The 15199-nt window shown below is 61.0% G+C and overlaps 6 protein-coding genes across 7 annotated transcripts; 3 read left to right on the forward strand and 3 right to left on the reverse strand.

The window, feature by feature from the left end:
- Positions 1 to 58: 58 nt before the first annotated feature.
- crn1 (Coronin-like protein crn1) lies at positions 59 to 2865 on the forward strand (the record flags this gene model as incomplete). The annotated part of the gene is made up of 12 exons (XM_062772870.1): positions 59 to 178; positions 228 to 329; positions 442 to 480; positions 527 to 636; positions 741 to 805; positions 841 to 1265; positions 1304 to 1389; positions 1434 to 1493; positions 1536 to 1612; positions 1651 to 1789; positions 1827 to 2285; positions 2859 to 2865. The coding sequence occupies exons 1-12, from the start codon at positions 158 to 160 to the stop codon at positions 2863 to 2865; spliced, it is 1590 nt and encodes a 529-aa protein (XP_062628854.1). The 5' UTR covers positions 59 to 157.
- A 162-nt stretch (positions 2866 to 3027) lies between these two features.
- On the reverse strand, positions 3028 to 5298 carry AMO1 (Nucleoporin AMO1; the record flags this gene model as incomplete). Its single annotated transcript, XM_062772871.1, has 4 exons — positions 3028 to 4981; positions 5024 to 5126; positions 5167 to 5210; positions 5261 to 5298. The coding sequence occupies 4 exons, from the start codon at positions 5296 to 5298 to the stop codon at positions 3028 to 3030; spliced, it is 2139 nt and encodes a 712-aa protein (XP_062628855.1).
- Positions 5299 to 5491: 193 nt separating this feature from the next.
- HDAC1_1 (Histone deacetylase 1) lies at positions 5492 to 8146 on the reverse strand. Of its 2 annotated transcripts, XM_062772872.1 has the most exons (12): positions 7965 to 8146; positions 7771 to 7901; positions 7689 to 7699; positions 7375 to 7622; positions 7209 to 7326; positions 6984 to 7170; positions 6773 to 6941; positions 6521 to 6722; positions 6405 to 6480; positions 6284 to 6367; positions 6008 to 6246; positions 5492 to 5967 (listed from the first exon to the last, which is right to left on the reverse strand). In XM_062772872.1, exons 2-12 carry the CDS (start codon positions 7860 to 7862, stop codon positions 5573 to 5575), a joined length of 1821 nt encoding a protein of 606 aa, XP_062628856.1. In that variant the 5' UTR covers positions 7863 to 7901; positions 7965 to 8146; the 3' UTR covers positions 5492 to 5572. The 2 variants fall into 2 exon arrangements, with proteins under 2 accessions (XP_062628856.1, XP_062628857.1); XM_062772873.1 differs by having other exon boundaries at positions 7771 to 8146.
- Positions 8147 to 8467: 321 nt separating this feature from the next.
- clpX (ATP-dependent Clp protease ATP-binding subunit ClpX) lies at positions 8468 to 10873 on the forward strand. Its single transcript, XM_062772874.1, has 10 exons — positions 8468 to 8677; positions 8728 to 8792; positions 8840 to 9084; positions 9124 to 9403; positions 9448 to 9516; positions 9554 to 9588; positions 9626 to 9698; positions 9736 to 10213; positions 10261 to 10617; positions 10655 to 10873. Exons 1-10 carry the CDS (start codon positions 8558 to 8560, stop codon positions 10835 to 10837), a joined length of 1905 nt encoding a protein of 634 aa, XP_062628858.1. The 5' UTR covers positions 8468 to 8557; the 3' UTR covers positions 10838 to 10873.
- A 926-nt stretch (positions 10874 to 11799) lies between these two features.
- LOC62_04G006312 (uncharacterized protein) lies at positions 11800 to 12851 on the forward strand (the record flags this gene model as incomplete). Its single annotated transcript, XM_062772875.1, has 2 exons — positions 11800 to 12633; positions 12696 to 12851. 2 exons carry the CDS (start codon positions 11800 to 11802, stop codon positions 12849 to 12851), a joined length of 990 nt encoding a protein of 329 aa, XP_062628859.1.
- Positions 12852 to 14197: 1346 nt separating this feature from the next.
- Positions 14198 to 15181, reverse strand: LOC62_04G006313 (uncharacterized protein; the record flags this gene model as incomplete). The annotated part of the gene is made up of 5 exons (XM_062772876.1): positions 15074 to 15181; positions 14908 to 15031; positions 14745 to 14855; positions 14265 to 14705; positions 14198 to 14230 (listed from the first exon to the last, which is right to left on the reverse strand). Exons 1-5 carry the CDS (start codon positions 15151 to 15153, stop codon positions 14198 to 14200), a joined length of 789 nt encoding a protein of 262 aa, XP_062628860.1. The 5' UTR covers positions 15154 to 15181.
- Positions 15182 to 15199: the final 18 nt, after the last annotated feature.

Below are 15199 nucleotides of genomic sequence, written 5' to 3' on the forward strand. Positions count from 1 at the left end.
TTGCATCGCAATGAATGCAATGTCGGCACCGCGACGGGGAGACGACAAACACACTTCCAGCAGCACATCCACCTCTGACAATCTCGCCCAACCTCTCCATCCCTCCCCTCCCTCCAACACCTCTTCAGCACCTCTACCTCCTCCGTCCTGGCCCCCGATGTCCCGATTCGTGCGCCCGGTGCGTACCTATCTGCCTCTGCGCGCGCGCCTCCCTCTGACACTCGCAGTCCAAATACCGCCACGTCTTCGGCAACCGCTCCAAGGTCAACTACGAGAACGCCAAGATCAGCGGCAGCGCATGGGACACTGATCTCGTCACTGCCAGCGGCGTGAGTGGATGCGTCGGGGAGTGGAGGGGTCGGAGCGCGTTCCGAAGACGCTGCGGCGCCCCCACCCTCCCCTTGCTCGAGCGGAGCGGTCGTGTGCTGATAGCTATCACAGAAATACATCGCCGTCAACTGGCAGGTCTCGGGTGGTGGTGTGAGTATCATCTGTGCACCTTATCACAGCCCACTGACCCCGCCAGGCCTTTGCTGTCCTCCCATCCTTCTCGCCCTTCACGCCCCCTCCGCAGGACGGCTTCCCGACCAAGCTCCCGGACATCCTTCCCCTTGCGCGTGGGCACACTGCGCCGGTGTGAGTGTTGGCTCGGCGTGGGGGCAGCTCGAGAGGCCCGCCCGCCGTAACAGCACGGAATGATGCGCGCTCGAGAGCGTAACGCACCTGTGCTAACGACCCAGCCTCGACACCGCCTGGTCGCCATTCGACGACAACTTTGTCGTTTCCGGCGGAGAGGATGGCAAGAGTGAGTTGCAGCCCCTCGCTCGTGCTGATGCCCAGTCTTCCTGTGGAACATCGAGGACTCGATCTTCGAGGGCTGGGGAGACGACGGCTGGGCGCCGTCCGACATTGCGCCGGTCGGCAAGCTGAACGCTGGCGGCCGCAAGGTCGGCCAGGTCATCTTCCACCCCGCCGCGGAGAGCCTCCTCACGTCGGCGTCGGGCGACCACCTCGTCCGCGTCTGGGACATTAAGAGCAACCAGGACGCGCCCATCATCCAGCTCACCGGCCACGGCGACTCGATCCAGAGCATCGCGTGGAACGCCGTCGGCACCACCCTCGCCACGACCTGCCGTGACCGCAAGCTCCGCCTCTTCGACCCCCGTGCCGGCACCGAGGCTGTCCGTGTCACCGACGGCCACGGCGGTATCAAGGGCTCGCGTGTGGTTTGGCTCGGTGACCGTGACCGCATCGCCACGACTGGAGTGAGTTTAGCTCACCGTTCCAGCTGACGCCTCCACAGTTCAGCAGAATGTCGGACCGCCAGCTCAGCCTCTGGGACACGACTGGTCTCACCAACCTCGAGACCATTAGCCTCGACTCGAGCGCGTGGGTTGCGGCGTTTGTGTGTAAAACGATTGCTGACATTGCAGCGGCATCATCATTCCATTCTTCGCCGAGGGCAACGATGTGCTCTTCCTTTCAGGCAAGGGGTGGGTCGAGTTGTCGAGTGCCACGTACTGACCCTTGATTAGAGACGGCAACATCCGCTACTACGAGTTTGAGGGCGACCAGTTCCACTTCCTCAACGAGTACAAGACTTCCGAGCCTCGTGAGTGGTACTTTGTTGGGCCGAAGCTGACCAGCCAGAGCGTGGCATCGGATTCATCCCCCGTCGCTCCCTCGAGGTCAACCAGAACGAGATTGCTCGCGCGTACAAGCTCGCCAACAACGGTGTCGAGCCCCTCAGCTTCATTGTTCCCCGCAAGGCCGAGGCATTCCAGGCTGAGTGAGTCGGCCCGGCGTTGATTCCGCTAACCCTGCAGCATCTTCCCTCCTGCCAACTCGATCGAGCCCGCTCTTACTGCCGCCGAGTGGCTGTCAGGCAAGACTGCTCGCCCCAAGGTCGTCGACCTCGAGACGCAGGCCACGTCGGTGAACAACACGCCCATCCGTGCTGCCGCTTCCAAGGCTGCCACGCCTGCCGCTGCTCCCTCTCCCTCGCCTTCCCCTGCCCCGAAGGAGGAGCCCAAGGCCGCTCCCAAGGCCGAGCCCGAGACGCCCAAGGAGCCCACGCCTGCGCCTACTCCTCCCAAGGCGGCTACTCCCCCTCCTGCTGCCGTGTCTCGTGCATCGGAGCCCCCCAAGGAGGAGGCCAAGAGCCTCGAGATTGCGCAGCCCGACGACAGCGAGGACGACGAGCCCAAGGTGGCTGCTGCGGCTACGGTTGCGGCTGTTGCTGGCGCTGGCGCCGGCGCCGTCGCTGCCTCCTCCGTTGCCAAGTGGTCTGGAGCCGCCACGCCGGCTCCTGCCAACGGCACGCCTGCCTCAGCTGTGAGTAGCTTGCTCTTTGTAGCCAAGACACAACCTAACACCCCAGACCCCCGAAACCCTGCTCGTGAAGCTCCTCTCGGACAAGGGCACCCTCCCAACGCGCGGCTCGCCCCTTGCTGCAGGCTACGACTTGTACTCGGCCGAGGACGCCACCGTTCCCTCGCGGGGCAAGGCACTCATCGACCTGCAGATCTCGATTGCTGTGCCCGAGGGCACGTACGGACGAGTTGCTCCTCGCTCCGGCCTCGCCGCCAAGCACTCGATTGATGTCGGTGCCGGCGTGATCGACGCCGACTACCGAGGACCCGTCAAGGTCATCCTCTTCAACCTCGGCGCCGACGACTTCAAGGTCGCTCGTGGCGACCGCATCGCTCAGCTTATCCTCGAAAAGGTCCACCTCGCACCTATCCTCCAGGTTGACGTGAGTTGCGGATCGTCTCGGACCGTCGCTAGTACTGACACTCGCAGGACCTAGACGCCACTGTCCGTGGCTCTGGTGGATTTGGCTCGACTGGCGGATTCAGCAAGTAACGAGCGGTCTGACCGATAAATTAATAGCTTATGATTCGTGACGACAAGGTCAGAATGGCATGCACCTATGTCTTGCAGCTGCCACGCAAGCTGGGATACGGGCAATGCTATACATGCTGTCTATGAAGATGTGCTCTGCAAATTGCACTACTATTTGCCCAACTATGCGCGGAGCGCGGTCGGTGGTGGCAGGAGGGGCACGTTGTCGAACTGGAACACGTCCGATTTGAAGGCCGCGACGACCTCGTCAGTGAGCTTGTCACCCTCTGCATTGCCCTCTGCCGTCGGCAGCGTCCAGCTCCAGGGGTCGTCATACGACCACCCATCGGGGACGGAGACATCGGGGCCAAAGTTGGGGGCCGCCGGCTGGCCGAAGCCGCGAGATGAAGACGAGCCAAATGCGTTACCGCTAAACGCTGACTGGCCAGTAGGGGTCGCACCAAAGGCGCCGGTAGCACCAAAGGCCGAGCCGGCGGCAGCGGAAGGCTTGGTGCCGAATGGATTGGACGGGGCAGCAGGTGTCGATGCTCCTCCAAATGGGTTGGTGGAGGTGCTGGAGGTGCCAAAGGCACTTGTGGTAGTGGCGGGCTTGGTGCCGAACGCGCTGACGGGGTTGCTGGTGGTACCGAACGCGCTGGTGGTAGCCGGGGTGCTGCCAAAGGCGCCAGTGGATGGGGTGCTGGTCGTGCCGAAGGCGCTGGTGGTGGCGGCTGTCGTGGTGCCAAACGCGCTGGGAGCCGCAGCGTTGTTGGTCGTGCCGAATGCGCTGGCCCCAGGGGTGCTGGTCGTTCCGAACGCACTGGTGGGAGCACTGGTCGTTCCGAAAGCACTGGTCGCGGCGGGAGCGCTCGGTGTGCCGAATGCACTCTGGCCCGCGGGCGGCGTCGAGCCGAACGCGCTCGTCGGCGCCGACGTCGTGGAACCCTGGCCAGAGAACGCGCCGAACGCGGACCCGCTGGCCGCAGGCTTGCCGAAGGCACTCGTGCCGAACGCGCTGCCGCCCGCTCCCGCAGCAGGCTGGCCGAACGCAGACTGCCCAAACGCGGATCCAGCTGCCGGCGTCGTCGTCGCTGCCGCCGGCGTCGACCCAAACGCCGAGCCCGTCGCAGGCTGGCCGAACGCAGACGGCTTGTTGTCACCAGCTGGCTGGCCAAAGGCCGACGAGCCGAACGCGGAGCCCGACGCCGCGGGCTTGCCAAAGCTCGACTGGCCAAATGCGGACCCGGACGCCGGCGGGGTCTGGCCAAAGGCAGACTGCCCAAAGGCTGATCCGCTTGACGTCGCAGGCGTCGAGCCGAACGCTCCGCCTGCAGGCTTGGCACCGAACGAACTGGTGCCGAACGCGCTTCCGCCAGCACTTGCATTCTGGCCGAACGCGCTCCCTCCAGCAGTGGCATTCTGGCCAAACGCACCGCCGCTCGAGGTGGCATTCTGTCCGAAGGCGCCGCCGCTAGCTGCCGTGCTACTCTGTCCAAACGCGCTGGATCCGAACGCGCTCCCAACGGTAGCCGGCTTCTGCCCGAACGCACTGGAGCCAAACGCGCCCGCGGCGGGCTTCTGCCCAAACGCACTCGAGCCAAAAGCGCTTCCTGCCGCTGGTGTCGTCGCAGAGCCGCCAAAGGCGGAGGGCTTGGCCGTCTGCCCAAAGCCGCTCTGGCCAAACGCACCGCCCGATGTGGCAGGCTTGCCAAACGCGCCGCCACCGCCGCCAGAGCCGAAAGTCGACTGCCCAAAGGCAGACCCCGATCCGCTCGCTCCGCCCGACGCCGAACCCTGCGCGAGCACTGCGGCCTCGCTGAACTCGGGAGGACGGTCGTTGCCCACATCACCGGTCGGGTATCGCGCGTCGTGGAGCTTCTCGGCAGTGCGCACCGTCTGAGAGAGGTTCCTAAGGGCATTGTCGAGTGTTGTCGTTGCCTGGCCGACGAGCTGCGTCTCCTCCTGGGTGTACTGCGCCCCCGTGCCGTTCTTCAACGCCTGGACACTCTTCCAGCGCAGCTCCTCAAACGACACGTCGGGACCAAGGAGGACGTTGGGCTCGTATTTTGCTGCTCCGAATGAAGAGAGGGTCCACTGCGGGCGCTCTGGACCAAGCTCGAGTCGAACAGTCTCATCGCTGGAGGGGTGAGTGATGTTCCATCGCGCGGTAAACACTCACTTGAACTGGTATTTTGACGCAGCGGCTCCCATGCGGTTGCCTAGAGGGGTGGCATTGGATGAGGAGAATCCGCGGCCGGACTGCTGTCCGCCTTGTTGGTTTCCTGTCACTGTCAGCAAGAGCCAAAGACGAGGCAAACTCACGAGGGGGGTGGTAAAACCTGCAGTTGTTACCAAAGCGGCAGTGGCTAGGAGGCTGGGTTAGCGAGCAGCAAAAACGATCGTCTGATCTGCTCACCCAGTTGAGACCCAGTCTCGACATGTTTGTTGTGACATGATGTCGGTTGGGATGAGAGGAAGTGTGAGAATGGGATGATGGGGGTTGTCCTCTTTTGAGTGTGAGTTGAGTTGTCACCTTGTTGGGTGGCGAGTGGAACAAACCCGTGCCTGGCCGGTTGATCGGCTTTCGTCCTCCACATCGTCAGTCAGACTGAGCAAACTCCTACAATGCCTGCAGTCCAGCCCATCGCAAAATACAGACCAAATACATGCTCAAGGGCCCACGCTCACGCCGTGCTATGATGACTACTCTACAAACCTCTATGCGAGCCTAGATAACGCTCATGGGGCTACCAGCGCGGCTCGTGCGGCCAACATTCCAAGTCTCAGGAATACCTCCAAACAGCTTGGGCTTGGCACCGTTGATCAGCTTCTCAGCCGGTGGCTGGCCCCCGTTGAGAAGGACAGTAGGATCCCAGACACCGTCACCCGCACGCGACGCGAAGAAGGAACGCTTTCTTCGGTGGTTCTCGTCGTCCTCGTCCGGAGATGATGAAGGCTGGCGCTTGGACGAAGGGAAGCCGTTGACACGCGGGCGAGGGTTGGGCCGAAGCGACAGACCACCTTGGCGGCGTGCACGGTTGGGGCGGGCAAAGGCAGCCGTGTCCGAGTCAGACTCGGACTCCGAGTCGACATCCATGCCGTTCTGACGCGCGCGGAAGAGCTCTGATGTTGTTAGCCATGAGCTCGGAAGGGCACGACTCACTCTTGATACGATTATCAAGCTCATTGTCCGGGTCATCGTCGTCATCCTTGCTGATGCCCAGAGCTCGAGAGAGCGGCTTGCCGGGAACCTCGCGCATCTGCACTCCTGGGGCGTGAGGGATCTGCTTGAGGTTCTCGAAAATGGCCTTCCTCAAAGCCTCGACGTATTCTGGTGGGTTGTGGTCGTCCACGTTGGTCGGGAGCACCTCCAACTTGTAACGTGGGCCAAAGTACTCCATGCTGGATAGGGTCAGGCCGTGCAACTCGGCATACTCACTATCGGTTGTAAGGCAGGTCCTCTGGAAGATCAACGCCGCACATGATGGCGGTCTCCTTGGTCCACGCTTTGGCGACGTTCTTACTGCAAGGTTAGTCGATGGAATGGCACTACCACGTACATTGTGTAGCCACCACCGCCCACCATCAAGACGGGGATGTTGAAGCTCCTCACAAAGCTCGCACACTCTGAGTGACCTGAGAATGGTTAGATCTTGCACTCTCCGTATGTGCTCACCATTCAGAGTCATGTTGAAACCACCGAGCTTGTCGCCGGAGAGCGAATCGGCTCCCATCTGAAGGACAATGGCTCCAGGCTGGAAGCGGTCGATAATTTCTTTGATAACCGGCTTGAAGATGGTGTGGTAGGTCGCATCTGTGATGCCGTCACGCAGAGGCACATTCACAGCGTACCCCTTGCCGCGCTTGATGCCCGTGTCCTAGATGAGTGTCAGCAGGCGATTCTTCTGCGACCATGGCAGCGACTCACGCGGACATCACCCGTTCCGGGGAAGAATTCACCGAAGCGGTGGAAGGAGGCGGTCATGACGCGGTCCGTCGTGTAGAATGCCTCCTCAACACCGTCGCCATGGTGGACATCGACATCAATGTACAGCACACGAGGGTGGATGCGCAGGAGCTCCAGAATGCCGAGAACACTTGACAGAGTCAGCACGTGGACGGAATGTCTATCCACTCACATGTCATTGACGTAGCAGAAACCACTGGCCTCGGACTTCTTGGCGTGGTGAAGGCCTCCAGCCCAGTTCACTGCAATGTCTGCACTGCCAGAGTTGAGCTTCTCCGCAGCCCCGAGGGAGCCGCCCGCAGAGATCGTGCAGAACTCGAAGACACCCTCGAAGGCCGGGCAATCCTCGCCAGTAAGACCTTGATTGTCAGCGCCAAACAACAAAGCGAAGACGCACATCTGATTCCGCCACCGGTCATGGCCTCGGCCGTCTCGGGTGTGACAGCCTCCAGCAGATCAATGTACTCGTCCGTGTGGAAGCGCGTCATGTCTGTCTTGTTGGCCCGACGCGGACGCTGTGATACTTGTCAGCGCTAGAGCTTGGATTGACGCTTGGCACGTACGAAGACCTGCATGTGCTTGCCCCTTGGTCCATGAGCAATGCGCTTCTCCCACTGGACCGCATCCTTCATCTCCGCATCCATTCCGGACGCAATGTCGTTGAGGGCCCTTGAGCCTTCGCCACCCGCCTCTGGAGCGTCTTCCTCGACCTCGTCACAGAGGCCATAGTTGGACACGAGGTTGTGCGTCATGCGGATGCGGTGGGGTTTCATTGGGTGTCCCAGGAAGAAATGGTAGTTTCCAACATCGTCTGCCCATCGTCAGCTGCATGCGCGCATAAAGACACCTCTGAAAGGTGGATGGGCCATGAACGTACGGTCATAGTAGCTGGAAGGCATGTCAGCACTGGGAAGACGAAGCGTTTGCCACAAAAAGGTGTCGGGACAAAGGGGACTCACTATGCCACTCTTCGGCTGGATCTGTTAGGGTCGCTCAGGTCGGTGACATCCATGGGCTGGACCTTGTTCTGGTCGGTGAGCATGGTCGACATGGTGACAAGAGGGTTGCAGGGGTTGTCGAGTGAGCTGAACTAGAGGGCCGCGAGCTTGCCGTCAGCGGGGTGAGGTGGATGGGCAAAAAGATTGTCGCTGACGCTGTGGCGGTCGTGGGTTTGCGCGGGATCGTGTTTCAGAGCCCGGTGATGGGTGATAAGGGGGTGTAGGTGGGTGCGAGTGTGCGCGGAGAGGAGCGGGGTCAAGCACAATTCGTGCGATTGTCGCTTGGTGTATGAGTGGGGGGGATGTTGATGAAGGATGAAGACGAAATGGCAAAAGGATGGACGAGGTGAGTGAGCGTCGCCGGACGCAATGGCAAGCAACCAAAGCAATCAGCGCGCTGGGTGCGGTGGGTGGCAGGGGCGGGCGGCGGCCAGCGGCGCGACACGGGCGGGCGGACTTGAGGGTCAGATAGTCACGTGATACAGCTTTCCCACGGTCACCTTTATCGGCGGTTGCCACCCGGTGTGCGGGATCAGATATTGAAGGGGCTTTGGGTGGGGATGCGGGGAAGGCGCGCGCGTGTCTGTGATGATGGATGCCAGTGGTGGCTGTCTATACCTCCACTCGGATCGGACACGACTCGCTCGGCAACAATCACATCGACTCATTCAACCACCCACCCCAGGCAGACCTTCCCGCAATCACGCAGTGCTTGTACCATCCTCTTGGTACAATACACTCCATCAGCATGATCCGTCTACGTCCCACAGCATCAACCATGACACACGCAAGACTCGCCTCTCGTCTCATACCCCATCTCCGACACGTCCGGCACAGCTCCACATTGCCTACGAGGTCCCCCAGGGATGTGAGTGGGCTATCAGGCCAGATGGGACTCGACACTGACCCAGTTCACAGCTATACAACCACCTGTCTCAATATGTAATCGGTCAAGAAGCTGCCAAGAAGGTCCTGTCCGTCGCGTAAGTGCAAGCCGAGCTCCTGGTCACGTACGCTGACATCTCCCCAGCGTGTTCAACCACTATCGCCGTATTGCACCCCTGCTAGCAGGTCGGAACGAGCCCGAGTCTCCACGCTCATCCGAACGGGAGGATGCCCCAAAGAATGACGTTGTGGACTGGGATCAGCCACCAAACTTCGAGGCGGACTTTGAAACCAGCAACCCAGTACGCGACTCGACGCGCGTAACAGGCGCCGAGGACGGCTCAGATCCAACCCTTACGCACGAAGCCTTGTCGCGCGAGGAAAAGTGGGGTATGTCCTCCTAATCTCGACTGAACGCTCACGTACCAGCCCGCGGAGACGGGTACTTCTCTTCACGACGTCCGTCGCTGCTTGGCAAGCTAGGGCGACGAGGCGAGTCTGACGCCCCAGCCACTCGCACAAAGGGGTCTCGGTCGTCTCCAGAGCGTGAATCGCCATCTCGGAAGAAGAAGGACGAGGAGGATAAGCGTGAGGCGCGTCGGATAGAAAACGAGGCTCGGGCTCGGCGCCAGGCAGAGCTCGAGGAGGCCATTAATCCCAAGACCCTTGAAGACGATATTGTCGTTGAGAAGAGCAATGTTCTCGTGGTGTGAGTTGGACGCTTCCTGGTGGGACCAGAGCTGACGGCGATAGTGGCCCAACCGGCACCGGGAAGACACTGATGGCCAAGACCCTTGCCCGCGCCTTGGACGTGCCGTTTGTGTGAGTGACTTTACTGAGGCAACGCGCTGACAGGTAGCTCCTGCGACGCGACAACGTACACCCAAGCAGGATGTAAGTGACATTTGAATAATGACCGCTGAAGTGAAAGACGTTGGAGAAGATGTCGAGAGCTGTATCCTGCGTCTCCTGCAAGCCGCCGACTACGACGTGTCGCGTGCGGAGTAAGTACCTCAGTCGTCTATTCCGCTGACCTCAAAGGGTCGGCATCGTTCACATTGATGAGGTAGACAAGCTCGCACGACGTGGCGGTAACGAGTTCGGAACATGGGGTGGTGGGCGTGATGTCGGCGGCGAAGGAGTGCAGCAAGCCCTCCTGCGTATCCTCGAAGGAACGACTGTGACTCTGTCCGCCAAGGCGCCCCCGATTTCTTCAGGACAGAATCAGGCGGGGTCCCCTCCCAGCACTACTGCTCCCCCTGCAGCGGGCAGCGTTTCGCCTGGCACCAAGCCCGAGGCAAGCACTTGGGAATGGGATCCGAACAACCCGATGGGGCGAACCTTTGGCAACGCCCCGGGAAAGAAGGGCGTTCGGGAAGGCCTCCCAGGCTACCCTGGCTCAGGCGGCGGTGCCAACAAGGGTGACACCTTTGTGGTGGACACGAGCAACATCCTCTTCATCCTCTCCGGCGCGTTTGTGGGCTTGGACGCCATCATCTCCAAGCGTTTGGGCAAGGGCGTGAGTTGGAGTTCGCTCTCTGGAGTGCTGGCGCTGATGATCCATAGTCGATCGGGTTTGGCGCTCCGCTAGCTGCCCCCACTGTCAGGGACACTCTAAAGGCATCGACGACGGACTTGAAAGATTACGGCTTGATCCCAGAGTTCCTCGGCCGATTGCCCGTGCTTTCAGTGCTCCATCCGCTCGCCAATGCGGATCTCATTCGCATTCTGACCGAGCCCCGAAACGCCTTGATCAAGCAATACAAGGCTCTGTTCAGGGCCTACGGATCAGAGCTACACTTTACTCACCGCGCCCTCGAAGCCATTGCGCAGGAAGGCCTGGATCGGGGTGGCGGTGCGCGAGGCCTTCGTGGTGTGCTTGAAGAGATCCTCGTTGACGCCATGTTCGAGGTGCCAGGATCGGTAAGTTGAATCAGTTATGCGCGTGCTGATCTTCCAGGGTGTGCGCCACTGCCTTGTGACAGCAGCGACAGTAGGCCGGCGCCAACCAGCTCAATACTTCTCGCGAGGACAGCGGCATCTTCTTGAGGATGCCATGGACGCCGAGAATGAGAAGAAGACGGGGCGCGTGCCACGTGCCGATGAGTACGTCGAGGAGGAGAAGTTGCGGGCGTTTGGATAGAACCAAGTTGTAGTGGCATTGTAATGAAGAACAAGCATTGTTGTCTCTCAAGATATCGATCGACAACAGGAGTGGCATCGACAATGTGGAGTCTCCATAATGTGAGCACGGACGATGTGAGAGGGGAAATGTGTGGCGTTTGGGCTATGGCCTCTTGTGACCCCCCTTTACCCTATGGATCTGTTGCGCGCGACAACACTTTGACCCTCACGGCCCTCACCATCGCCTAGGGGGCAGAGTGTTCATGAAATACAAGTTCAATGATGACGGTGCCTCAGTTGTGGCTTCAGCATGTGGTGTCAGGCTTCAGCCTAGAACCAAGTGGCGATCATCCCGCCGAAGTCTCTGTCACCCGCACCGGACTACGCAACACGGCACTGGATCACTGGATAAGAACGATTACCGCTGGGCACGACGCCCATGATCTCCAGAGCAAATCGTGCACCACTCACGACTAGCGAGAGCAAGTCTGTTGTCGCGCTGTGCGTGAGGCAGTGTGATCGTGGCCAGTTGCGCACCGACCTTTGCGTCGTCACTTAGCTCGCATGGCTCCTCTTCCCCCCCCCTCTCTGCCCTGCCCCTCGCGCGTACAAGAAGCAAAAACGACCCCTGCGTCACGCCCGCGCCCTTGCACGCCACCACCGCGACGCCGCTGCCGCCGCCGCCTCTACCTTGCGCCGAGCCCGCAAGGCGACGTACCCCCCCGCCCTCTCCTCGGGCTTTCCTGTGGTTCCCGCCCGTCAATGAGCACACTCCACCATCTGCATACTTGCCCATCTCGTCGTCTTGTCACTGTCTCTCCTCGTCCTCTGCCCTCTGCCCTCTGCCCCCTCTGTCCACTTGCAACCCCTCACCTAATACTCTCGCCAAGCCAGCCATACCCCTCCGCCACCAACCAACCAACAATGTACTGTACCGATCCCACTCCCCTCCCCTCCTCTCCAGCGCGTGCGCCAGGCCCAATGTCCTCATCCTTCTTACCCTTTGCGACGGGCCTGTTTTCAAGAAAGCGCAAGAACCCCTCGAGGGGAGTCACTGCCGCGACGCCGGCCGTCGCGTCATTGTCGTCCACGCTCGACGCTCCACGCACCACCCAACCGCGTGACGGCTCGCAGACCTCGTCCAACACGGCATCGACAACGTCCACCTCAAAATCCTTCCTCCCCTTCGGTAACCCCGAGACGCACTACAAGCCACGCAAGGTGCCATCGTTTGACGCGGGCCACTATTCTCACCACCACCGAGGCGGAGGCGGCGGCGGGTCTCGAAAGCGTGACTCTGCTCCCTTTCAGCAGCAACAGCAGCAGCAACAGCACCGCCCGCTCTCACCGTCAGCCTCGGTCCCACCCACATTCCTTCACGCCCCCGCTTCACCCTTTCAGCACAACTCGCCCGGCTCGTCGATCGGGTCGACCAGATCATACCCCACGCAGAGCAGCTCATGGAGTGACCAACAGGATTTCTTGCCCCAATGGGAGCGTCCGGCGATCTGGCGGGCGCCGAGCCGTCGTGACACCAGCCGATCGCCGCCCGACAGTGGCCCCGCCACTGCTGCGAGCAATGCCAGCCACGAGGTTATCCTCGTGCCTCTCCCTTCACCAGCTCCTCTTTCTACTTCAAACTCCAAGAACGGCCTATCTCCCTACGACGAAGACTCTGATGAGGCACCTCTCGACGCGCTCGAAGTGCTCGAAATCTTCTACGAGGAGGCAGTGCCACTGCCGGCTTGGATGGAGGAGGCGCTGAGGGAGGAGCCGCCTACATCACCCCCACCTTCCCCCTGGCCCGGTGCTCGAGTGCCTCCTCCTCCTCTTCCGCCCCCCACACCAAGCACGCCCACAACACCGACCACCCCCAGGTTCTCAGGCAGAACACGGGGTGGCAGTATTTCCGCCGTGCGCTCTCCGACGCCGTCAACGATCAGAGCAAGCGTCGTTCCAAGCTTCATACCACCCTCGCCTCGGCAGAGTATGACCAATCGCTCTTCTCTTCGTCCCAGAGGAGTGACGTTTGAGGACACACCCGTCGGCCACACGCGTCAGCCATCAGTCCAGTTGCAAGAGCGGAGCACACAGGTGTAAGTTGGCCTCACCGACAAGTCACGACCGCTAACTTGCCCAGCCTCCCCATCCATCTTCGACCCTTGCCGCCCATCCCACCACTAGAAACGCCAAAGGCGCACCACCCGACCCCCTTACAGCTCCCACTCCTGGTGCCACACTCCCCACCGAGCTACGACCGTCCGCCACTCACGCCATCTTCCATGTTCTCAACAACCGAGACCATTCGCGGCCGTGTTTTGCGAGCCAAGCGCATGTCTTCAGAGCCAGCATTACACACAAGACGAGCAGCTTCAAGTGCCTCGGACGAGGATGCGGCGGGCTCGGGCGCCGAAACACCCAGAGCACAGTCGAGACCCACATCTATTGTGGCGTATATCATGCCTCCCGAGGAGCGAGCAAGAATCGTCTCGCGCCGGTCGTCCGTCTCCTCACAGTCTTCAGCCGGTTCATACTCGCGCTTCGCCGACGCTCCCACTCCTCCCCCGCTCCCTTCCAGAGTGCGCACACCTCTCCCGGTCAGCCCGTTCCAGGTGTCACAGAGTCTTCCTACGCCTCGCAGCATCACGCCTGCGCCTGCCCCTCGACACCGGACGACACTAAGCTCGACGCTGCCGCCCCATCTACGCTCCGCCTCTACAAACATGGAGTTGCTGTAAACAGGAACTGGACGAGTGTTGACTATGGCTGTGAAGAAGGGTCCGAGACCTTGGCCATGCACATTTTTCATAGTAATCTGGTACAACAGGTATAATTCTAATACGAGGTTATACACCCTCGTGCCGCTACCGTCGCACTCGCTTAGAGGCTGGCAGATCGGTCGTGGTCGCCCTCGTTCGTTTCGCGCCGGTGGCGCTCGTCTCGTCCTCCGGCGTCGGTGCCACTCCACGCTTGGGACGCGTCCTTGTCGCCGCCGTGGTGGGTTTCGTCGTCTTCTTGGCCACTGGCGACTTGGCAGCAGTCTTCCGGGTGGAGGAGCGAATGGACGCTTTGTCTGATGTCGAATCCACATTGCGTCCCCTTGTCGCCTTCGCCAGTGGCTTGGGCTTTGGAGCTGGCTTCTCCGTGGCTTCGTCAGAAGTCGACTGTGCTGTACTCGATTCCCCTGATACAGCCTTCGCCGCCTGTCCCGAGACAACTCGCTTGGTGCGGGGTACGTTCACCGAGCGAGAAGATGGAGGAGGAGGTCTCGATGGTGGTCTGCTGATCGGATCATGTGTCGGCACAGAAGGGAGACGAGGCAGGTCGACGGGTGGACCGCGGGGAACGTCCAGTCTCTGGAGCCTTTGCGCGGGCGCCTTCAGACCAGACACCTGTCGGGAGTTTGCTTGGCCTGTGGCACTGGTACCCGACACAGCCCGCCGCACTCCGCCAGGAGTCGTGTCGGAGGGAATCCTTGCTCTTGCGTGACTGGAGGCCGCTGATGGCAGACGCGGTCGGCCAAGCGGCTGCCGCGGTGCTGAAGCAACGGGTTTCGGCTGCTGGTGCTCAACGGGTGGTGCGACTGTCGGAGGCTCCACAATAGTACCAGAGCCGTTCGACACATCTGGGGCGGCGGCTGCGTCCTCTGCGGGCTTATCGGAGTCGTCCACCTTCGGCGGCTCCGCATCTTGCGCCTCAGGTTGAAGGCCAGAGGGCCATAGGCCAAACTCTTGGGCGCGCCGGCGCAAGAACTGAAGGGGTAGATCCAGTAGGAAGTGGAAGATAACCGAGTATAGCGAGTGAACCAGAAGGAAGGTGAGGTCAATGTGCTTTTCGTAGCGGCGAATGGCTGGAACGAGGAGCTGCTCGAAGAGCCAGCCCGAAGTCTGAGGCTGTCAGTGTCCACCCACTCGATCCCAACTCACCTCTACGCGCCAGACTGCAGACACCAGAAGGGCCAGTTGCTTTAAAGATGCGTAGAATGGGAACCAGTAGAGGAGGGCATCGCAAATGATTGTGACAGGCTCGGCGGCGACCTGAGGGGCGAGTTAGGATTGTTGAGTGCAGCGCAAGGCACACATCACTCACAAACACAATCCACGACGTCAGGCACTGCCTCATGAGACGGCGCCGAGTGGTCACGCCGACGCGCCGCCCATTCTGTCGCACAGTCTTGAGGGCCCTAAACGTGTCCAAGAGACTCAGACACAGCCTGTTCCGTCAGCAACGCACGGGTCGTTTGGGGCGTCCTTACCAGAGTGTTTGGAGCACATTCCCCCTCACGGCGACTGTGAGCAGGGCCAAGGCTCCGACGACGATCAGTAGGCTGTCCATCGCGGCATGTCGAGAGGTGGAGGGGAAGACGGCCGCGATGTTGGGC

This window comes from Vanrija pseudolonga, chromosome 4 (assembly GCF_020906515.1).
Source record: "Vanrija pseudolonga chromosome 4, complete sequence".
Classification (NCBI taxonomy): Eukaryota; Fungi; Basidiomycota; class Tremellomycetes; order Trichosporonales; family Trichosporonaceae; genus Vanrija; species Vanrija pseudolonga.